The sequence below is a fragment of the Salmo salar genome, chromosome 25 (genome assembly GCF_965601325.2).
Source record: "Salmo salar chromosome 25, fSalSal1, whole genome shotgun sequence".
Lineage (NCBI taxonomy): Eukaryota > Metazoa > Chordata > Actinopteri > Salmoniformes > Salmonidae > Salmo > Salmo salar.
This window is the reverse complement of record NC_138315.1, coordinates 44,142,119-44,167,791: the sequence shown is the minus strand read 5'-3', so window position 1 is coordinate 44,167,791 and position 25,673 is coordinate 44,142,119. Positions and strand designations below refer to the sequence as shown.

Below are 25,673 nucleotides of genomic sequence, written 5' to 3'. Positions count from 1 at the left end.
CCATGACCCCACAGGTAAGGAAATCCCTAGCCTAGGATCCCTTTCTCTCCCTGCATGAGCTTGTCTGAGAAAGTGACAGATGACTGTTGTGTTTTCACTTTATTCTTTATTTCCTAATCTGTCACTGCATACAGCCTTAGTGGCCGGTCTGTTTTGAGAAGTCCTGTTGGAACGTGCTCAAAGGGCTCCAACAGTACTTTGAAAATCTGTTCAGGGTTGTTACTCACCGTTAAGGAGGAGTTATTGAGTCGGTGTGAGCGAGTAGGAGGAAAGAAGGAGAAACAGACCTCAGGTCAGCGGAAACTCACCTGGGCTACCTACGTATTATACAGAAAGTCCATGAACTTAATTGCAATTTAAAGATGCACTATGCAGAAACCTCTCTGCCTGTTCCTGGTTGCTAAAATAGTTTGCCTAATTTCAGTTTATGTGACACAACAACCAAGTGTGGTGTAGAATATCGTTGTACCATCTAAACGGCTGTGAAATATATTTTCCATAACCAAAAATATTGTATTGTTAGCTGTTTGAAGCTGATGTACAAAACCGAAAGTAAAACATGCAAAAACATAACTTAAACACGGTAAGCATAGAAATAGCGTACATAGAACAGATCTACCGCTTCTTAGACTTGCTTTCAGTGAGAATGACAGATCTATAACTCACATTTCTATGTTAGTTTTGTTGAATCCCCAAAACGTTACATATTGTAGCTTTACGATATACTTCCAAGGGAAACTCTTTAAGGGGCTGAGAAATACACTGACCGCTAACCTACTCATTGAAAAAAAGAAAATGTATTAAATGTAATTTAAGGAAAGATAATATCGACAGTAGCAAATTAATACATTTCTTGGTCCACAAACAAGTGGCAAGTAGTTAAAGACCAGTTTGATGACTCATGAATTGCTGAAAATTCCTTGGTTCACTCTGGATGTTGCGCCACTTGTCAAAAGTTCAACAGGAAAGCTCCGGAGGAAGTAATTCATTTCTCATCTGGGGATTGGAAGTAAATGCTGGGTTCACTGCAGCAGGAGGTGTTCATACTGTATGTGGGCACTGACGGGCCCTGTATACGTTGGGGGCTTGCCTGACAGAAACATGCCTACCAGGGGCTAAAAACAACATAACCCTCTTGAGTCCAGATGGGTTTCAAATCACATGAATAAAGCATGGTAATGCCATGGTAATCATCTTCATCAATTACCATGGAAAGCGCAGGTCATGGTTTCACGTTTCTAGTAATGTTGGTTGATTATGGTGCATAGACGGACCTACTTTCATTTTTTGAAAATGTAGTGTGAAACATGACATAAACTAAGATGTGCCACTGTTATGTACTTTCACCCTTAGGGCCCCCATAGTTGGATGTTAAAGGATGTTAAAAAAGGATGTTAAAAAAGGTAAGAACATACAGGTACAACAAATGTATGGGAGACATAATAAAATGGTGTGGTGTATGTTTACTTACATTAGATACAAACCAAACCTTGAACGTGCATTGCTCTCCTCCTATAAAACTACACTGCCTTGTTCAAGGTACTGTATCTCCTGTTTATTTTTCTCTCGTTTATTGGCCACACATGTCCTCTGGTTCAAGGAGGTAGATGTCTTTTGCAGATGAACAAGACCCTTGAAACTTCAAGTTGGAAGAGGGAAAGTGATTAGGATCTTGGCAGGGCAGCTTGGTCATATGTAGAACTGCTTCTTTGATCCTGGGGTTGTTGTGGAGGGAGATGTAAAGGCAGGAGATACTGAAGCATGAGGGAGGTTTCCTCCGTAGGAAGTCTGCTCACAGCTTACATTACCATGGAGAATTACCAGGGAGAGGCTTCTGCCAATACTACAATCCTTGCTGCAAGGATATTTCGTTTTCCCTGACACAGAAACAGAACTGCTCTAATCCAAACAATAATGTGACGCCATGACACATTTTAGAAAGGATACGGTGCGTATTCTGCAAAGACCATTTTACAATACTGCAGTAAAACGTTGGTTATGGGTATATATTTCCATACATATTCCTTACATCCTCTTTGTATACAAAGGAGCAAACAGGAGTCAAAAGAAACTTTGTAGAAAAGTGTTTTGAAAAATCATATGTGGAAACAAATGCTGTTTTTTGTTTCAGGAGTGGGGGAGTAATTCACTTCATGATGGTGTGTGAGCTCTGTCTGGATAAATTGTTTATAGCAATATTTGGCAGGCGTTCCCTTGGAGATGTTGCTAATTATTTCCATTCTCCATTCGAGTCCACTAGCTGAGTCTGAGGTTGTTTAGCCTCTATCAAAGAAGCCCACTATACAATTCCCTTACATTTGATCTACGAGTCGACCATTTCTTAGAAGGAAGTAGGGAATGTATGTTCCTAGGATTGAAGAAAAGCTCAAGGGTTTTGTGTCTCTTTAAATGTAGTTAGCTACAGTAAGGAAACACAGTCTGAAGCTTAACATTTTAGGACATCTTTCTAGAATAAGAAAAACACTTTTGGAAGGAATCGTCTTTCTCCCAGAAATGTTTAGGATGGTTAACAGATGTAGCCACAGAGGTTAAAGGTGGTGAATATTCCTCCATCTTGGAACTTACTTACAGTAAGGGGAGGTGCTAGATTGTAGAACAACCAATTAAATTAAATGGGGTTTCTCCCGCTATTGCCATTAGTATTCCACTTTTAGGGGCAGCTGTCATGGGAGGAGTCAGAACAAGGATGGATGCAAGTTGAGCTCTGTCAGAGTTCTAAAATGCTTCCTTATTCTACTAATCTGTAAAGACTGGATGGGTGAAGCTAGCATGGCAAAGCTCTTCATTACACACCACATTGTTTTGACCAACAGGCCCCTTAGTATTATTAATACACCACAGGAGGCTGGTGGCTCCTTAATTGGGGAGGATGGGCTCATGGTAATGGCTGGAGCGGAGTTAGTGGAATGGTATCAAATACATCAAACACATGGCATCCATGTGCATTTGGGTAAGTAACATTATACTCTTGTAAGGAAAGGACATAATGTAGGCATTTTTTAAATAAAAATATTAAAGGAGAAAGCGAAGGAGCATTGTAATTATTTCTTAAGACTGCTATCTGGGTTTAAATAACCCTGGATGCTTCCGCTCTTTCTTATAATACTGTAAGTGATGACAGCATAATGATGGTACTCAGCAGTCACTCTCCTTATGAAATTCAAACCATGGGTTGTAGATTGATCCACTGTTTATCAACCAAGGTAGTGAATTATCTATATGCATCAGAACCAGATGTATTATAGTAGCTAGATGTGGATATACTAGATCAGGGTTGATAGCTAGATGTGCATATACTAGATCAGGGTTGATAGCTAGATGTGCATATACTAGATCAGGGTTGATAGCTTAGTACACTGTTGATCAAGAGTGTTAGAGTTGAAAATTACCACTCTCACAAACCCAGGACATTTAGCCTCTCCTTTGTAGTGGGCGGTGGTTCCACTCCTTCCCTTCCTTGCTGTCCAATCAACACCTGTTCTACAACAAATTGAGGGAATCTAAAGAGCCATCTTCCCAATGTCATGGTCTTTGTTTATATGACTGCCCTGCTAACGATAGAAAAGTCAGTGAGCTAGACAGTACTTGATCGTAACTGGCTACAGTCCAGGCGAGGCATTCTTTGGGATAAATCATTCATTGTATTTCAGTGGAAGGTGCAATTCAGAGTTCAACATTTGTCACCATCCCCAACTACTGGTTGGTATTTACCTATAATATGATCTCTTTCACAACTCCTTTCATCACATGTATAGTACAGTGGAGTGCTTTGCACAAGCTGTCAGGCTCCATGGAAATACTAGGCCTTGCATTCTTGCTGGACATTGTTTCAACAGGTTTTCTTTCTATATTGACATACATTTTTTCCTCGTGTTGGACGACTTTAGGGGCTATTTACATACAGCTTCCAAATAGCTGTACAATGAATGATCAAGACATCCAGCAGAGATGTTCAGACAGACAGACAGACAGACAGACAGACAGACAGACAGACAGACAGACAGACAGACAGACAGACAGACAGACAGACAGACAGACAGACAGACAGACAGACAGACAGACAGACAGACAGACAGACAGACAGACAGACAGACAGACAGACAGACAGACAGACAGAGACATTTTTGTAACCTTGACCTTTTTCCATCAAAAGAGAAATATAAGTCATTACTTTCAGCAATCCAATGCCAGATAGGCAATACTTAAACAAGAAGAGGAGACAGGCCATGATTCATCCTAATGCATGCTCCCTGTGCAGCTATACCCTCCCTCTGGCTACCTTCTCTGATGATCCCATCCTTGGCAGGCATGCTAACCAGCATCACAAAGGCTTGCTATTTCCCTTTTCTCAAGTGAAAAGAAAACTGATGCTCTTTGCAGAGGGGGGTTGAATTGGCTGAGGGTCCCTCCATGTACGGGCAGGGCTACAGCTGGAACAGCTGCCTTTCTCCTCCATCTCCGCCACAGTCCCAATGGCTCCCAACACATCCAGTCCTGATGGCAAGTAAATCACCTGATGGTTTCTGCACCTTGAGAACACAGTCCACAGCTGTTTCCTCTCATTAACTAGCCAAGACTTACAACAGGGCCCAAAGACTGAACTGTGACTGTGGCAGAGGAACTGTTACACATGTGTCCCGTTTCAAGTGCTAAGCTGATATACCTCAAAATCCTGGCCCTGTTGAGTTGGGCACAATGTAGGAAAAACAATTGCAACAGAAAATGAAAATGTGTGTACTTATAGGATGGGTTCAGGTTGTACCTCCCCATTTCATTGCCTTCCAAAACGTTTTCCACCTACTGAATACGACCCATGCCTCGTCATGTTCTAAAGGATGAATCCGCACTCTATGATCGATTATGTGTATTGAGATGATTATTATTTTGGTAACTTTCAAGAAATATATGGGTATTTTATCAGATGACATCTATTGGCCTTTTTGGGTACTTCAGATTATCAGCGGTGTCTGTAATTATCTCTGGCCCTCTGTGTGGCCATCACAGGTAAAATATATAAAACAATTAAGATTACTAAAAAGAATTGTCAAACATTATCTTAAAAATAAACCTTCAACTTAGTGAAAACCACTGGTGTTTAATATAAGGGTTTAAACATGAAATATCCTTAATTTCTTTTTACACTTTTTTTTTATTTTACTATGTCAATATATCTTTGTTGTCAATGTTTTGGGGCCAAACTGGTGGCTGTTGTGAAAAAAAAAACAATTTTTGGAAGAGTTGCCAAGTTAGTTGAAAATAATGCAATTTTTGATAAGATGTTTTTTTATTAATTAGGCTTACCTCACCTCGCTCATCAACTCATCCTTGACCGCTGGCTATGTCCCTTCCGTCTTCAAGAGAGCGAGAGTTGCACCCCTTCTGAAAAAACCTACACTCGATCCCTCCGATGTCAACAACTACAGACCAGTATCCCTTCTTTCTTTTCTCTCCAAAACTCTTGAACGTGCCGTCCTTGGCCAGCTCTCCTGCTATCTCTCTCAGAATGACCTTCTTGATCCAAATCAGTCAGGTTTCAAGACTGGTCATTCAACTGAGACTGCTCTTCTCTGTGTCACGGAGGCTCTCCGCACTGCTAAAGCTAACTCTCTCTCCTCTGCTCTCATCCTTCTAGACCTATCTGCTGCCTTTGATACTGTGAACCATCAGATCCTCCTCTCCACCCTCTCCGAGTTGGGCATCTCCGGCACGGCCCACGCTTGGATTGCGGCCTACCTGACAGGTCGCTCCTACCAGGTGGCGTGGCAAGAATCTGTCTCCGCACCACGTGCTCTCACCACTGGTGTCCCCCAGGGCTCTGTTCTAGGCCCTCGCCTATTCTCGCTATACACCAAGTCACTTGGCTCTGTCATATCCTCACATGGTCTCTCCTATCATTGCTATCCAGACGACACACAATTAATCTTCTCCTTTCCCCCTTCTGATAACCAGGTGGCGAATCGCATCTCTGCAAGTCTGGCAGACATATCAGTGTGGATGACGGATCACCACCTCAAGCTGAACCTCGGCAAGACGGAGCTGCCCTTCCTCCCGGGGAAGGACTGCCCGTTCCATGATCTCGCCATCACGGTTGACAACTCCATTGTGTCCTCCTCCCAGAGTGCTAAGAACCTTGGCGTGACCCTGGACAACACCCTGTCGTTCTCCACTAACATCAAGGCGGTGACCCGATCCTGTAGGTTCATGCTCTACAACATTCGCAGAGTACGACCCTGCCTCACACAGGAAGCGGCGCAGGTCTTAATCCAGGCACTTGTCATCTCCCGTCTGGATTACTGCAACTCGCTGTTGGCTGGGCTCCCTGCCTGTGCCATTAAACCCCTACAACTCATCCAGAATGCCGCAGCCCGTCTGGTGTTCAACCTTCCCAAGTTCTCTCACGTCACCCCGCTCCTCTGCTCTCTCCACTGGCTTCCTGTTGAAGCTCGCATCCGCTACAAGACCATGGTGCTTGCCTACGGAGCTGTGAGGGGAACGGCACCTCCATACCTTCAGGCTCTGATCAGGCCCTACACCCAAACAAGGGCACTGCGTTCATCCACCTCTGGCCTGCTCGCCTCCCTACTTCTGAGGAAGCACAGTTCCCGCTCAGCCCAGTCAAAACTGTTCGCTGCTCTGGCACCCCAATGGTGGAACAAGCTCCCCCACGACGCCAGGACAGCGGATTCAATCACCACCTTCCGGAGACACCTGAAACCCCACCTCTTTAAGGAATACCTAGGATAGGATAAAGTAATCCTTCTAACCCCCCCCCCCCCCCTTAAAAGATTTAGATGCACTATTGTAAAGTGGTTGTTCCACTGGATATCATAAGGTGAATGCACCAATTTGTAAGTCGCTCTGGATAAGAGCGTCTGCTAAATGACTTAAATGTAATGTAAATGTAAATGTAATGCTATGTTATCTTGAACCATATGGTCTATCTACTAGAAGCTCATGGACAATACGGACCCAGATATAAGACATTTATTTTACAGTTATTCAAGTATAAATGACCAAAGTTACCATAGATTACAGAATAATTACCAAAATTGCTGAATATTCCGGTAACTTTGGTAAACTACCAGTAGCGTTGCAACCCTAATTGAGATACATACAACACAGGTAATGGACATAACCATTGAACTTCAGAACAAAGTATGTCTGGCTGACAGCATATTCCACAACCTCACTCCTTACTCAACTCAAAACACTTCATCAATACCTCGTGTTAGAAAGCTCATTGACATGGCAAATAAAATAAAATAAAATGTTATTTGTCACTTGCTTTGTAAACAACAGGTGTAGCTGGTGAAAAAGTGAAATTCTTACCTTTCCCAACAATGCAGAGTTAAAGATAAAGATAAAAATGAGGAATACATACACAGTGAATAACGAATAACAAGTAAAAAAATAACATGGTTATTGGTTACCTACATGCAGGGAGTACCTGTTCAGCTCCTTAAAGTCACAGTATACATTTTACAGTAAATGTAATTTGTCACAGAGCGTGAATCAACAAAAATAACGGTTACCTACATACAGGGAGTACCTGTTCAGCTCCTTAAAGTCACAGTAGACATTTTACAGTAAATGTAATTTGTCACAGAGCGTGAATCAACAAAAATCTTTCCATTTGCAACTTTAAATGAACAACCTCCATGGGGACAACATTTTCCCCTAAATTGATGGGTCCCATGAAAACTTCCTCTGAGTTTGAAAATGAATACGTTTAGGGAAAACCTGTCTAGGAATCAGCATAACTCGTCTCAATGTTAATTTCTGGTTAAGGTTATCTTAGTATTGTCTTCTCTAACAGAAGAGGGTCTACCAAATAGAGGTTTTTAAAGTGAATTCGGAAAGTATTCAGACCCCTTAACTTTTTCCACATTTTGTTACGTTACAGCCTTATTTTAAAATGCATTGAATTACTTATAGTTTGTCATCAATCTACACACAGTACCCCGTAACAAAAAGTGAAGAATTTTTTTTTAGACATTTTTGCAAACGTATTAAAAATAAAAAACAGAAATACCTTATTTACATAAGTATTCAAATCCTTTGCAATGAGACTCAAAATAAAGCTCAGGTGCATCCTGTTTCCATTGATCATCCTTGAGATGTTTCTTCAATTTGATTGGAGTCCACCTGTGGTAAATTCAATTGATTGGACATGATTTGGAAATGCAGACACCTGTCTATATAAGGTCCCACAGTAAACAGTGCATGTCAGAGCAAACCAAGCCACGAGCTTGAAGGAATTGTCTGTCGAGAACCGAGACAGGATTGTGTCGAGGCACAGATCTGGGGAAGGGTACCAAAACATTTCTGCAGCATTGAAGGTCCCCAAGAACACAGTGGCCTCCATCATTCTTAAATGGAAGACATTTGGAACCACCAAGACTCTTCCTAGAGTTGGCCGCACCGGCCAAACTGAGCAATGGAGGGAGAAGGGGTCTTGGTCAAGGAGGTGACCAAGAACCCGATGGTCACTCTGACAGAGCTCCAGAGTTCCTCTGTGGAGATGGGAGAACCTTCCAGAAGGACAACTATCTCTGCAGCCCTCCACCAATCAGGCCTTGTGGTAGAGTGGCCAGACAGAAGACAGTCCTCAGTAAAAGGCACATGACAGCCCGCTTGGAGTTTGCCAAAAGGCACCTAAAGACTCTCAGACCATGAGAAGCCATGAATGCAAAGCATCACATTTGGAGGAAACTTGGCACCATTCCTACGATGAAGCATGGTGGTGGCAGCATCATGCTGTGCGGATGTTTTTCAGCGGCAGGGCCTGGGAGACTAGTCAAGATTGACGGAAAGATGAAAGGAGCAAAGTACAGACAGATCCTTGAGGAAAATCTGTTCCTCAGGCAACGGTTCACCTTCCAACAGGACAACGACCCTAAACACACAAATCAAGACAACGCTGGAGTGTCTTCGGGACAAGTCTCTGAATGTCCTTGAGTGGCCCAGCCAGAGCCCGGACCTGAACCTGATGGAACATCTCTGGAGAGACCTGAAAATAGCTGTGCAGCAACGCTCACATCCAACCTGACAGAGCTTGAGAGGATCTGCAGAAAAGAATGGGAGACACTCTCCAAATACAGGTGTGCCGAGCTTGTAGCGTTAAACCCAAGAAGACTCAAGGCTGTAATTGCTGCCAAAGGTACTTTAACAAAGTACGAAGTAAATGGTCTGAATACTTATGTAAATATGATATTTAAGTTTTTATATCTATAACATTTGCAAAAGTGTCTAAAAGCCAGTTTTTGCTTTGTCATTATGGTGTGTTGTGTGTAGATTGATGAGGGGGAAAAAACTATTTAATCAGTTTTGGAATAAGGCTGTAACATAACAAAATGTGAAAAAAGTTTAGGGGTCTGAATTCACTGTATATATATATATATATATATATATATTAACCTTTATTTAACTAGGCAAGTCAGCTAAGAACAAATTCTTATTTATATGGCGGTCTACCCCAGCCAAACCCGGACGACGCTGGGCCAATTGTGCGCCGCCCTATAGGACTCCTAATCACATCCGGATGTGATGCAGCCTGGATTTGTACCAGGGACAGCAGTTAAGCCTCTTGTAGTGAGATGCAGTGCCTTAGAACACTGCACCACTCCGGAGCCCATATATGGAACAGAAATATAAACGTAACATGTAGAGTGTTGAGCTGTGTTCGACTACTTTATACTGAGATAGTGTATACTATTTACTTAATGAGTATATACAACATACTATATACAATTGAAGTCAGAAGTTTACACACACCTGAGCCAAATACATTTAAACTCAGTTTTTCACAATTCACAACTTGGGTCAAACGTTTCAGGTAGCCTTCCACAAGCTTCCCACAATAAGTTGGGTGAATTTTGGCCCATTCCTCCTGACAGAGCTAGTCTTACTGAGTCAGGTTTGTAGGCATCCTTGCTCACACACGCTTTTTCGGGTCTGCCCACAAATGTTCTATACGATTGAGGTCAGGGCTTTGTGATGGGCACTCCAATACCTTGACTTTGTTGACCTTAAGCTATTTTGCCACAACTTTGGAAGTATGTTTGGGGTCATTGTCCATTTGGAAGACCCATTTGTGACCAAGCTTTAACTTCCTGACTGATGTCTTGAGATGTTGCTTCAATATATCCACATCATTTTCCTGCCTCATGGTGCCATCTATTTTGTGAAGTGCACCAGTTCCTCCTGCAGCAAAGCACCCCCACAACATGATGCTACCACCCCCGTGCTTCAGGTTCGGGATGGTGTTCTTCGGCTTGCAAGGCTCCCCCTTTTTCCTCCAAACATAACGATGGTCATTATGACCAAACAGTTCTATTTTTGTTTCATCAGACCAGAGGACATTTCTCCAAAAAGTACGATCTTTGTCCCCATGTGCAGTTGCAAACTGTAGTCTGGCTTTTATATGGCGGTTTTGAAGCAGTGGCTTTTTCCTTGCTTAGCGGCCTTTCATGTTATGTCGATATAGGACTTGTTTTACTGTGGAAATAGATACTTTTGTACCTGTTTCCTCCAGCATCTTCACAGGGTCCTTTGCTGTTGTTCTGGGATTGATTTGCACTTTTTGCACCAAAGTACGCTCATCTCTAGGAGACAGAACGCATCTCCTTCCTGCGTGGTACCATGGTGTTTATACTTGTGTACTATTGTTTGTACAGATGAACGTTGTACCTTCAGGCATTTGGAAATTGCTCCCAAGGATGAACCAGACTTGTGGAGGACTACAATTTTTCCTCCAAGGTCCTGGCTGATTTCTTTTGAATTTCCCATTATGTCAAGCAAAGAGGCACTGAGTTCGAAGGTAGGCCTTGAAATACATCCACAGGTACACCTCCAATTGACTCAAATGATGTAAATTAGCCTATCAGAAGCTTCTAAAGCCATGACATCATTTTCTGGAATTTTCCAAGCTGTTTAAAGGCAGTCAATTTAGTGTATCTAAACTTCTGACCCACTGGAATTGTGATACAGTGAATTAGAAGTGAAATAATCTGTCTGTAAACAATTGTCGGAAAAATGAATTGTCATGCACAAAGAAGGTGTCCTAACCAACTTGCCAAAACTATAGTTTGTTTAACAAGAAATTTGTGGAGTGGTTGAAAAACAACTTTTAATGACTTCTGACTTCAACTCTACTATTAGTTAATTTTAGTATACTGTAAATGAATGGGATCCTTTCAGTTGAGCATACTAGATCTTTGCCTGTCTACCGGAAGTTGATGCTGTTGCTATGCAACCTCTTGCAAGCTAGTTAGCATAACAATTTACTAGTTAGACATTTTACGACTTTGGGTGTGTTATTAAATTCAATCTGGAGTGCCAGAGTGTGTTCCTAAATTCAGAGCATTTTCAGATTGTCAATTTGTAAATTCAGAGCGTTTCACTCTCAGAGCGCACACTGGACGCTCGGGCTGAGGAGTGGGGTTGATTTGAGTGGTCTGACCTTACAACGGTAGTCAAGCACCCAAGCTAACATTGGCTAGCTACTTCCAGACACAAATGAGATCACTCTGATCGTTTACTCACCCTAGCAGAGCTGGTTAGGCTTTTTTCATGTTATCCAGTGCATTGGTGACTGTAACTGTTCAGCTGGTAACAATTTAAGGCTTTTTGCCAACGTTTACTGACACTTGCCATATTCAACGGGTGTTGAGCGCTTGTAAATTAATTATTCTGCGCTCTGGTACACTCAGACTAGAGTGCTCTGAAATCGTAGTAGATAGCCAGAGCGAATTTAAGAACGCACCCAAATGTCCATTGAGAACGCCCAACAACTATACCATTTTGCTAAGCTAAGAATGACGGGAATAAACAAGTCAATAAATGTTGGGTAGTTAGAAGGCCTATAGTTAATATACTGGAAAGTTTGATGTATAAGTAGCCAACTAACGTTAGGTAGCTAGCTAACATACCATTGTAATGATATTCTATATGGTTCGTAAAGACAGTAGCTAACAAATTGTCAGCCAACATAATATGTCAGGTAGCTAATTTGAAAAGTAACTACTTTATTACATTGATCAACATTTGTCAAAGCAATTTTTTATTTAACCTTTATCTAACTCGACAAGTCAGTTAAGAACAAATTCTTATTTACAATGAAGCCCTAGGAACAGTGGGTTAACTGCCTTGTTCAGGGGCAGAACGACAGATTTGTACCTTGTCAGCTCAGGGTTTCGATCTTGCATCCTTTCAGTTACTAGTCCAACGCTCTAACCACTAGGCTACCCACTGCCCCAATGAATTTGTATCCGCTCTCGTTGTACTTCGGCTGCATATTTTTCGCCATTTTCTTCAAATCTGAAAAAGGTATGAAGCCACGCCCATTTCCTGAAGAATTTCATTATAGGCCCTAAAGTACGGAAATAGTGTCCTCTGTGTGTATACTTCATATTTTGGCGAATTTAGTACAACATCGGGGAACTTTTGGCATAATAACTATATCCATAGTATGACCAATAAGCATACTATATACTCAATTCACATCACAAATAGTATGGTTATTGCAGTTAGTATGAGTATTCGAACACAGCTTTGGTCCCATGTTTCAGGAGCTGTAATAGAAGCTCCCAGAAATGTTCCATATGTTCCATATGCACAAAAAAGCTTATTTATCACAAATTGTGTGCACAAATTTGTTACATCCCTGTTAGTGAGTATTTCTCCTTCGCCAAGATAATCCATCCACCTGACAGGTGTGGCATATCAAGAAGCTGATTAAACAGCATGATCATTAAAAGGTGCACCATGATCAGGCGGACTGGGACATGTTCTGGTTAGCCTCAGAGAATAATATTGAGGTATACGCTAATTCGGTGAGTGAGTTTATAAGGAAGTGTATTGGAGATGTTGTACCTACTGAGACTATTAAAACCTATCCTAATCAGAAACCGTGGATAGATGGCGGCATTTGCGAAAAACTGAAAGCGCAAACCATCGCATTTAACCATGGAAAGGTGACTGGCAAAATGGCTGAATACAAACAGTGTAGTTATTCCCTACGCAAGGCAATCAAACAAGCGAAATGTCAGTATAGAGACAAAGTGGAATTGCAATTCAACGGCTCAGACTCGAGACGTATGTGGCAGGGTCTACAGACAATCACGGACTACAAAAGGAAAACCAGCCATGACACGGACACGGACGTCTTGCTTCCAGACAAACGAAACAATTTCTTTGCCCGCTTTGAGGATAATACAGCCCACTACCAACAACTATGGGCTCTCCTTCTCCATGGCTAAAGTGAGTAAGACATTTAAACGTGTAACCCTCATAAGGCTGCCGGCCCAGACGACATCCCTAGCCGCGTTCTCAGAGCATGTGCAGACCAGCTAGCTGGTGTGTTTACGGACATATTCAATCACTCCCTACCCCAGTCTGCTGTCCCCACATGCTTCAAGATTGCCACCGTTGTTCCTGTACTCAAGAAGACAAAAGTAACTGAAATAAATGACTATCGTCCCGTAGCACTCACTTCTGTCATCATGACGTGCTTTGAGAGACTAATCAAGGATCATATCACCTCCATCTTACCTGTCACCCTAGACCCACTTCAATTTGCTTACCGCCCCAATAGGTCCACAGACGATGCAACATTGCCCTATCCCATCTGGACAAGAGAAATACCTATGTAAGAATGCTGTTCATTGACTATAGCTCAGTATTTAACACCATAGTACCCTCCAAGCTCACCATTAAGCTTGAGGCCGTTGCTCTCAGCCCCTCCCTGTGCAATTGGGCCCTGAACTTCCTGACGGGCCACCCCCAGGTGGTGAAGGTAGGAAACAACACCTCCACTTCGCTGATCCTCAACACTGGGGCCCCACAAGGATGCATGCCCAACACCTTCCTGTACTCCCTGTTCACCCATGACTGAGTGGCCATGCACGCCTCCAACTCAATCATCAAGTTTGCAGACCACACAACAGTAGTGGTCTTGCCAACAATGACGAGACAGGGAGGACGTGAGGGCACTAGGAGTGTGGTGTCAGGTAACAATCTCTCACTCAGCGTCAACAAAACAAAGGAGATGATCGTGGACTTCAGGAAACAGCAGAGGAAGCACCCCCCTATCCACATCGACAGGACAGTAGTGGAGAAGGTGGAAAGTTTGAAGTTCCTCGGCATACACAACATGGACAATCTGAAATGGTCCACCCACACAGACAGTGTGGTGAAGAAGGCTCAAAAGCACCTCTTCAACCTCAGGAGGCTGAAGAAATTTGGCTTGTCACCTAAAACCCTCACAAAATTTTACAGATGCACAATTGAGAGTATTCTGTTGGGCTGTATCACCGCCTGGTATGGCAACTGCACCGCCCACAACAGCAAAGGTTCTCCAGAGGGTGGTGCGGTCTGCACAACCCATCACCAGGGGCAAACTACCTGCCCTCCAGGACACCTAAAGCACACAATGTCACAGGAAGGCCAAAAAGATCTTAAAGGACAACAACCACCCGGGCCACTGCCTGTTCACCCCGCTACCATCCAGAAGGCGATGTCAGTACAGCTGCATCAAAGCTGGGAACGAGAGACTGAAAAACAGCTTCTATCTCAAGGCCATCAGACTGTTAAACAGCCATCACTAACACAGAGAGGTTGCTGCCTGCATACAGACTTGAAATCATTGGCTACTTTAATAAATGGATCACTAGTCACTTTAATAATGCCACTTCAATAATGTTTAGGTATCTTGCATCACTTATCTCATATCTATATACTGTATTTTATACCGTCTATTGCATCTTGCCTATGCCGCTCTGTCATTGCTCATCCATATATTTATGTATATATTCTTAATCCATTCCTTTACTTAGATGTGTGTGTATTAGGTAGTTGTTGTGGAATTGTCAGATTACATGTTAGATATTGCTGCACTGTCAGAACTAGAAGCGCAAGCATTTTGCTACACTCGCAATAACATCTGCTAACCATGTGCATGTGACCAATAACATTTGATTTGATTTGATTTGTGCTTGGGACAATAAAAGGCCACTCTAAAATGTGCAGTTTTGTCACACAGCACAATGCCACAGTTGTCTCAAGTTTTGAGGGAGCGTGCAATTGGGATGCTGAATGCAGGAATGTCCACCAGAGCTGTTGCCATAGAATTTAATGTTCATTTCACGTCCAAACGGCCTCACAACCGCAGACCACATGTAACCAAGCAAGCCCAAGACCACCACATCTTGCTTCTTCACCTGTGGGATTGTCTGAGATCAGCCACCTGGACAGATAATGAATCTGTGTTTTTGCACAACCAAAGAATTTCTGCACAAACTGTCACAAACCATCTCAGGGAAGCTCATCTGCGTGCTCGTTGCCCTCACCAGGGTATTTACCTGACTGCAGTTTGGCGTCGTAACCGACTACAGTGGGCATCTTTGCTGACCACTGGCATGCTGGAGAAGTGTGCTCTTTACGGATGATTACCGGTTTCAACTGTACCGGGCAGTATGGAGTTGTTTGGGTGCCCCATGGTGGCGGTGGGGTAATGGTATGGGCAGGCATAAGCTACGGACAAGGAACACAATTGCATTTGCAATGCAATGGCAAATTGAATGCACAGCAATGCTGTGATGAGATCCTGTGGCCCGTTGTCATGCCATTCATCTACTGCCTTCACCTCATGTTTCAGCATGATAATGCTCGGCTCTATGTCTCAATATACTGACTGGTTTTCTGATCCATGCCCCTAACTTTTTTTTAAGGTATCTGTGACCAATAGATGCAAATCTGTATTCCCAGTCATGTGAAATTTATAGGGCCTAATTAATTTCCTTATATGAACTGTAACTCAGTAAAATAGTTTGAATTGTTGCATTTATATTTTTGTTCAGTGTATAATACTGTAACATATGTGACTTACTGTCATGCATATATTTTTTAACTATTGGTGGGTGGTGATGGGGATTTGTACCCACTATCCTGGCAATGCAAGAGCCATGCTCTAACAACTGAGCTGAGCTGGAGAAGGAGCTCTTCTCAGCTGATTTCTGGCCTGGTCCAGAAATGAAATAGTCCCTCCCTCCTAATCTCAGCAGCCAGGACAGCTGAGGCTGTCTCAAGAGACTATTCCCTCTAGATAAAGTCCCTCCCTCCTTTCTTGATGTTTGCAGATATGAAGGAGTCAGATGGGTGTAAGCAATATGACAAATGTTCTTCAGAGCAATGAAATGATTCTCATGCTCCGTACATGGTTATGTGACATCAGCTTCCCCTGTTTCTATCTCCTCTGTAATTTGCTGGGGCTTCTGAGTTCCTGATTGGATACAGTTGCTGTGCTGCCTACTCTTCGTTCATATACTATACTGTGTTTGGCTGTAAATTCCTCTGGCAGGCCAGTGGCATCCTCTAGCATCGTCTTATGAAAGGAGAATCTAATGGGAATTCCTTTCATATCTGAGGACCTATCAATCAAAGACAATGGGACCTGCCTAAGAGCATTTCAACAACTTTCCTACATTTGGAAATACATCCCAGTGACCCGTGTCTACTATTCTCATTCAACATTTTAATTTTTTTATTTTACCTTTATTTATACAGGTTTATTCTCATTGAGATAAATATCTCTTTTCCAAGCGAGACCTGGTCCAATAGCAGCAAGGGGAACAACGTTTCAGACAAACCAAATTACATACACTCACACAACATTAAACAAAACTAAAAACACACATACAGTACAACAAAAACATATTACATTTAAAAACACAAACATCTTGACTGAAAACAGCTGGCCTAAAAACAATTACACTCTTCTATAATATATACATCGATCAAGTGTTTGAACTCCGCCAACGAAACTAGATCATCACATTTTAAAATGTTCAAAAGAGAATTCCAGGACCACGATGCTAAGTAACTAAAACTATTTCTACGATGACCTGTTCTAATTTTTGGTATTGTTAGAAGCAAATCAGAATGGGACCATAATTGACACTTATTTACTGACCTAACTAAAAAAGAACAGAGATAAAATGGCATTTTACCCAATATGGCCTTATAAATCAGTGTATACCAGTGTTTAAGCCTACGCAAGGTCAATGACGACATCTCCTTCATGAGTTGTAGAGATAGATACTGTACATCCATATTTTGTAGCGCAAGAGCAGGGCACTCACATAAAGCCAAACTATACGCTTGATCGCCCTCCTTCATAAATATTAATGTTTTCTGGTCAACGTGAACATCTGTTAAACATGTGAGAGACGATCTCAAAACACCTGTGACCAAATCAACCCAATAGTAAAAAACCACATGTAATTTGTGGTTTCATCATTTACCTATGAGTTTATGACTGTGAGTTAACAATACATCAGTCCTTCTGATGGAACTTGCACCTACAGTGAGGGAAAAAAGTATTTGATCCCCTGATGATTTTGTACGTTTGTCCACTGACAAAGAAATAATCAGTCTATCATTTTAATGGTAGGTTTATTTGAACAGTGAGAGACAGAATAACAACAAAATATCCAGAAAAATGCATGTCAAAAATGTTATAAATTGATTTGCATTTTAATGAGGGAAATAAGTATTTGACCCCTCTGCAAAACATGACTTAGTACTTGCTGGCAAAACCCTTGTTGGCAATCACAGAGGTCAGACGTTTCTTGTAGTTGGCCACCAGGTTTGCACACATCTCAGGAGGGATTTTGTCCCACTCCTCTTTGCAGATCTTCTCCAAGTCATTAAGGTTTCGAGGCTGACGTTTGGCAACTCGAACCTTCAGCTCCCTCCACACATTTTCTATGGGATTAAGGTCTGGAGACTGGCTAGGCCACTCCAGGACCTTAATGTGCTTCTTCTTGAGCCACTGCTTTGTTGCCTTGGCCGTGTGTTTTGGGTCATTGTCATGCTGGAATACCCATCCACGACCCATTTTCAATGCGCTGGCTGAGGGAAGGAGGTTCTCACCCAAGATTTGACGGTACATGGCCCCGTCCATCGTCCCTTTGATGCGGTGAAGTTGTCCTGTCCCCTTAGCAGAAAAACACCCCCAAAGCATAATGTTTCCACCTCCATGTTTGACGGTGGGGATGGTGTTCTTGGGGTCATAGGCAGCATTCCTCCTCCTCCAAACACAGCGAGTTGAGTTGATGACTACTAGCTCCATTTTGGTCTCATCTGACCACAACACTTTCACCTAGTTGTCCTCTGAATCATTCAGATGTTCATTGGCAAACTTCAGACGGGCATGTATATGTGCTTTCTTGAGCAGGGGGACGTTGCGTGCGCTGCAGGATTTCAGTCCTTCACGGCGTAGTGTGTTACCAATTGTTTTCTTGGTGACTATGGTCCCAGCTGCCTTGAGACCATTGACAAGATCCTCCCGTGTAGTTCTGGGCTGATTCCTCACTGTTCTCATGATCATTGCAATTTATTCTGTCTCTCACTGTTCAAATAAACCTACCATTAAAATTATAGACTGATCATTTCTTTGTCAGTGGGCAAACGTACAAAATCTGCAGGGGATCAAATACTTTTTTCCCTCACTGTACATCAGAGTATGTTCGCAATCATCATGGTGAAGAACAAATATTGAAATAATTTATAAATAAATACATAAATAATAAATAATACATTGATTTTTCACTTATAAATCTGCCCCCCCCCCCCAAAAAATCTAGAAATCTCACTCCCAACTACAACGACACCAGCAGTTCGGGTTCCCCATCACCTTGACTATGGGCCATAAAATGTATTCTTATTCTTCTAATAAAAAAGCCTTTCAACCCATAAAACAGTACTTCAACAGACCTGCTTAGCAACCACTCCAGGGAGGGGGTGGGGAAAATGAAATCAGTGACAAACAAAGCTTTTCTTCCTATCTTTGCTCTAATTCTGATCTCAATTGTTTTAGACTGAGAACAAAAAGTAACACACAAGAATCAGTAGAATGATGGGAACTTATAAACAAGGGTGTAGTTTTCACAAAACCACAAATGCCTGTGAGTGGATGGTTATGAGAGAGGGCTGACAAGAGGGGGAGGAAAATTAGGGTTGCCAGCGTTCTTCTCATTTAAAGCTTTAACTCTTCTCCACAAAAAAAGCACTGGTGCAGTCTGGGTTGGGTCTGTCTTGCTCGCTGCTTACTGGTAGTGTTCTCTGTGTACATGGTACAGTGATACCCTGTACATTTTCACCCCACTTTGCGCACAAGGAGAGCCCATGTCTTTCCTATAGACATGATGAGCTTTGTGTATTCAAGGATTTGCCTTTTTCTGGTTGTCTCTGTGACTCAGGTTTTTTATGTGAAATGCCAGGACGGAAACAGTGGTAAGTACCTCACTGATTGTTTATATTAATGCTTAGTTAATTAAAGTTGATTGGTATAGCGTTAAGAGTGTGGGTGCTGGTTGCATGCTGAGTTGAACTTTTAACATGAGCTTGTTGGACTAGGACTTCTCTGGTGTTGAATTTTTACATTTATCTGTGAAGAGCTTAATTTGTTTCAAGTTGTTGGATATATTTAGTTATGGTAGTTCTGAAGTGTTCTGCTAATGAGAAAAAGAGTGTTGGACGTACAGATAACAATTTGTTTCTTTATTAAGATGGATCTGTTTTTGCCAAAGTTAATAGCAAGGCAATATGAAGTGCACCGTTACCTTGTTGGGGTTTTTCTTTTTATTACATTCTAATGGTTAGCAGCTGAGGACAGAGTGACGGCATGGAACACGCAAGATAGATTTATTTAAAGGATGATTGGGACAGACCTTAGCCGGTAGGCTGTCTGAGATTCGTTCCAACTTTGGAAAGGTTGAAAAGAGATGAGAGTAACTTTATAGAGTGGATTATCCTAAATGGGAAAATAAACTCTCAGTAAGATTCTGTAGTGTCCTGTATGAACATATGTTAGTGATTGCCAATGATGTTACATGTTACTCTAAGGTGTCAGAAGAAAGCTCTGTGAGAGAAAAGGAGTGCCTCAGGACTAACTTTATTCCTCACCTCTCTTGTTCACCAACAAGCAGATTTTTTCCCTCTGTATTCTACATCTGCCGAGACTATTTCAACACCACACGTCTTGGAGGGAACACAGCTTGCATTCTAATGCAGGGCAGATGTGAGGAGAGGAGACAAATAAAGGGCAAATGGTGTTGGATTCACTGAGTCATTAGAGCTCTCTACACTCTTAGAAAAAAGGGTTCCAAAAGGGTTCTTCGGCTGTCCTCATGGAGAACCCTTTTTGGTTCCAGGTAGAACTATTTTGGGTTCCGTGTTGAATCCTCTGTGCAAATGGTTCTAAATGGAACTCAAAAGGGAACCAAAAGAGTTCTACCGGGAACCAATAGGGTTGTACAAAGGGTTCTCCTATGGGGACAGCCAAGGAACCCTTTTAGGTTCTAGATAGCACCTTTTTTTCTAAGAGTGTATAGGTAGCCTATACAGACTAGGTGGCCAACACTTAAAACCCAGAGCTGAAACACTTGAGTGTTATTGTTTTAGTGATGTCGTGTCTTCTTTCAGTGATTTTTTTTTAAATATTATGATGTCATGGAATGTTATTTTATGTATGATGTCATGAGGGCAAAATACATAAAGCAGGCTACTGAAAGTACCTCTGTGGCCCTTGAGTGGCCCCTGATTTCAGTGTGCTGTCAAGTCAATCTTTTTGACTTGTAGCTAAATGCTCGATTGGAGTTTGTTTCCCCCTTGTGGTGGAATGAACAGGTACTTTAAAAAGCCTCTCACATCTGAGCATGTATGAAGCGTAATGATGTTCAACATGTCTGCACATTTTATGTTGAGTTAATTACCATTATGACAATACTGTTACAATAGAGGCATATCTTCCAGTAAAACATGGGACTACTTTAGGTATTATAAGAATATATGTTCATCTACCAAGCCTGACAAGAGGAGGACCTAAACCTAATATTCTCGAAAGACGACATATTTTATGTAGGGCCCCTGATCTAATGCCTCTTCAAAATGGACGACTGGTGACGACTCCTCCTCAGAGGAAAGTTATGTTCCTTACATTCTATTGGATTTCAGAGTACTTGTCCCACTAGTCGTTTCCCTGTCTGGTCTCTGCTCAGGGTGGAGGCCAAGGTTTCCACATTTGTCCACATGAAACGAGGCACAGAGAACTTGAACTCATGTTCCCACAGAACATTAATGATGCCAACCCAGGGAGAAGAACATTCTAATTCAATCCTGTCAAAGCAGCGGAAAAGTTCTCAAATTCTTGCAACTACGTGAAAAACGAGTCAACTCTGCTTTTGAGGAATGTTTTAGGGTATGGCTATCATTGAATGGTTATGTTGAGTTAAGTATGGAGTACAGTTGAGGTTTTAGCCACTTTATGTCATTGTGAGTAGAAAGGCCATCCTATTTTTCCAAAGCGTTTATTAGTCCTTAGAATAGCAGCAACAAATCCCTGTATTTAGAACTTTGTCATTTCAAGAACCCATCAAACTTGGTTGAATCAGAATGAGACTTTCGATTTGCAGTTAGATTGAAATGTTCTGAAAAGTGAAGTATGTAATGTGGTGGCAGAGACCAGCTGCTGAATAGGCTGACGTGCTGCTGACTAAAACTCTAGAGACATCCAATGATTCAATATGTTATTTTGCACATTCGAAAAAGCTATTTTTGAAAAGTGTAAATGCATTGTAGAATTATATTCCAAGATTTGTTTTCAGCATAGTAATCATATATCGCCCTCTATGCCCTCATCTATAATAAGCAGTGTAACTGGGTTTAATTGAGATTTTTATATGGAAAATGGCGACTTAAAATGGAGTGTGGTTGAATGTTGATTAAAGTGAGGAATTGCAAACAGACATTCTGTCTCAGAGAAGTTGGAACACAACAGTAATATTTATCTGTTCTAGAAAATAGAGACTGTAACCATGAAGAAGAAAAGATTGTGGAGGGTATTAAAGATATTTTTTCAAAACTGGTTAGATTTCTGATTAGGGAGAGTTTCTAGATGAATCTTTGAAGACTGGAAACATGTTTAGAGCAAATGTTTGAAATCCTTTTTTTTTTACAGTTTTGGAAGTTGGAAGTTGGAAGTTTGCTTGCTCAATGGTCTCAAATTCTTCATAGACTTGCGGATGACAAACGAGAGGTCTAAGCTTGGCACACACACATACAAGTTGTAACAAGCAAGTTTGTGAACATAGGGAAATTGCATGGGGGGGGGGGGGTGTATGATGTCATTTCAGAGGATTTGTTTTTGGACGGAAGCTGTTGAGATCAGTAAGAAATGGCACTTCTGTAGCCAAAGTTTTTGTCCAACATCAACCTTTAAAGTAATTGTCCAATGTTTCCAGATTTCCATGAAAAATGACCAATAATTAATTATAATCTGAATTAAATAGTTTTCCTTCCCAAAAATGTTAATTAAGTATGTTAAAAAGCAGCTTGTTGGAATGGTGTGGGCATACCGCAACAACAGAAGTGTAGACTGCAGATTGGCCAGCTGATCCTCCTCAGGACATCATCCTCTTTGAGGAAACAACACGCAAAAGCATTTTTTTTGTTGCAATTTCTGCATTGGACAGAAACATGAGTATAGCATAATGTGATGAAATGCAGGAAGTTAGGAGTTCCACCCCCCACAAAAAAAATCCCCAAATAATATATTTGTAAGTGGAAGGTTGGCGGACCTTTAATTTATCCTCCCACTTATACTGTGTGTTCAAAATACCCTTCCATGCACCCCTCATAATACTCTTCCATGTACCCCTCATAATACCCCTCCATGTACCCCACCACATACCTCTCAATGTACCCCTCATAATACCCCTCATAATACCCTTCCATGTACCCCACCATATACCCCTCCATATACCCCTCATAATACCCCTCCATATACCCCTCCAAATACCCCTCATAATACCCCTCCATGTACCCCTCATAATACCCCTCCATATACCCCTCATAATACCCTTCCATGAATCCCTCATAATAACCCTCCATATACCCCTCATAATACCCCTCCATATACCCCTCATAATACCCCTCCATGTACCCCTCATAATACCCCTCCATGCACCCCACCATATACCCCTCCATGCACCCCTCATAATACCCTTCCATCTACCCCACCATACACCCCTTCACATACCCCCATAATACCCTTCCATTTACCCCTTATAATATCCCTCAAAATACTCCTCCATGTACCCTTTATAATACCCCTCCATGAATCACTCATAATACCCCTCAATATACCCCTCATAATACCCCTCCATGAATCCCTCATAATACCCCTCCATATACCCCTCATAATACCCTTCCATGAATCCCTCATAATACCCCTCCATATACCCCTCCATATACCCCTCATAATACCCCTCCATATACCCCTCATAATACCCCTCCATATACCCCTCATAATACCCCTCCATGTACCCATCATAATACCCTTCCATGTATCCCTCATAATACCCTTCCATGTACCCCTCCATGTACCCCTCATAATACCCCTCCATATGTAACAGTATTGCTTCTGTCCCTCTCCTCACCCCTACCTGGGCTCGAACCAGGGACCCTCTGCACACATCGACAACAGCCACCCTCGAAGCATCTACCATCGCGCCACAAAAGCCGTGGCCCTTGCAGAGCAAGGGGGACAACTACTTCAAGGTCTCAGAGCGAGTGACGTCACTGATTGAAACGCTATTAGCGCGCACCACCGCTAATTAGCTAGCCATTTCACATCGGTTACACATACACCCCTCATAATACCCCTCCACATACCCCTCATAATACCCCCCCATATACCCTCATAATACACCTCCATATACCCCCCCCAAAAAAATCCATACACCCCTCATAATACCATCATAATACCACTTCATGTACCCCTCATAATTCCCCTCCATATACCCCTCATAATACCCCTCCATGTACCCTTCATAATACCCCTCCATGTACCCCTCAAAAAACCTCATAATACCTCTCCATATACCCCTCATAGTACCCTCTCATTATACCCCTCCAAATACTCCACATAATACCCCTCCATATACCCCTAATAATACCCCTCCAAATACTCCTCATAATACCCCTCAAGAGAGGCTAAATAAGTGACGTCAAACTGTGTAGAAATGCGTCATAAAATGGCAGAAACATTTCTCGGGGAGGCCACCCAGGACCCCCCGTCGACTGTTCGTTCCCCCCAATATCTAAACCACAATTTCGCCTTTGGAACATGAAGATAAATCTGGCAATGGATCTCTGTTCCAAGTAACTAAAAGCAGTGGTTCGTGCCCAGCAGTGGACCAGTGAGAATCCATGCAAAACATGTTAGTGTGTGAACACTCCCCCTCCCAACGGGCAAACTGACACGCATGTAAAACATCTTCAAAGATGGCCACAACACTGTACATCAAAGGAACTAGACCATTTAATCTTTGTGGAGCATGTGTTCTTTCAACTTACTTATACATGTGTTTATTTTAGATTTTGGTCTTAGGTGTTTTATTAAACATTTTGGTATTTATTTAAGACAAATGCCAGACTGATAACTTTTTTTCTCTCTCTCTCTCTCTCTCTCTCTCTCTCTCTCTCTCTCTCTCTCTCTCTCTCTCTCTCTCTCTCTCTCTCTCTCTCTCTCTCTCTCCTCTCTCCTCTCTCTCTCTCTCTCTCTCTCTGTGGGTAATGTGCAAGAGGCAAACAAAGCTGGTATTTTGAATCAACAAACCTACATATATTAGGTCACTTTGTCTCGCAAATTGGTTCCAGTTGTTGCTGCCACATTTGTTACTTACATCGTAACAAATGGGCTGTTTTCTCCCCAAAAGCTAATGTCCAAACACGTGAAGTCCACCAGACGCGGGACTGATTGGAACCATGTGCTGCATTTTTGCGCTATGACTTGATTACAGACCAAAAGAAATCCAGATTGTGCTTTGTGTCGGATTTCACCTCAACCAGAGTACCAGACATCCATGTTTTATCAACTGCCCGGCGTGATAGCCCATGGCTTTGAACCTGCCCCATCGTCTGCCCCACAGACGGTGAAAATTATAGATTTTTAATGCAGCTCTTGCCCATGAGGCCGCTCCATGGGAACTACCAAATGGATGGAGATTATAGACGTTTAATGCAGCTCGTGCCAATGAGGCCGCTCCATGGGAACTACCAAATGACAGCATCAGCAAACAGGGGAGTGGAGGGGGGATGATTTCCAGATGTTAAAATAGTTGCTTTGGCAGTATTTGGAAAATATTAAAACAAGTCTTAGCCGAAAGGAGGGAGGGAGGCTGGGGGGTGAAGTTATCGAGCTGTAAGATGCGGTATGTCAGGGAACGGCTTTGGGCCTGGGGCTGTGGGACGCCTGAGAGATGGAGCCCCCTCTCCTCTTTCCACCCTCAAGCCTCCATGATTTGAAAGTAAAAAATGATCCTTTTTGAAAGCATGCAATTGAGCCTCTCTCACATGTTGCGTCAGCTCTGAGTGGCGCTTCCTTCTCAGTCAGCTCTGAGTGGCACTTCCTTCTCAGTCAGCTCTGAGTGGCACTTCCTTCTCAGTCAGCTCTGAGTGGCACTTCCTTCTCAGTCAGCTCTGAGTGGCACTTCCTTCTCAGTCAGCTCTGAGTGGCACTTCCTTCTCAGTCAGCTCTGAGTGGCACTTCCTTCTCAGTCAGCTCTGAGTGGCACTTCCTTCTCAGTCAG

At 42.4% G+C, this 25,673-nt stretch overlaps 1 protein-coding gene across 1 annotated transcript in view; it reads left to right on the top strand.

Annotated features, from left to right (window-relative positions):
* Nucleotides 1-18,998: 18,998 nt before the first annotated feature.
* The window catches only part of LOC106586824 (uncharacterized), a 67,217-nt gene continuing 60,542 nt past the window's right edge, over nucleotides 18,999-25,673 (top strand). The window contains exon 1 of the mRNA XM_014174522.3: nucleotides 18,999-19,314. Coding sequence (XP_014029997.1) covers nucleotides 19,224-19,314 — 91 coding nt within the window. The 5' untranslated portion in view covers nucleotides 18,999-19,223. The remainder of the gene's footprint in view (nucleotides 19,315-25,673) is intronic.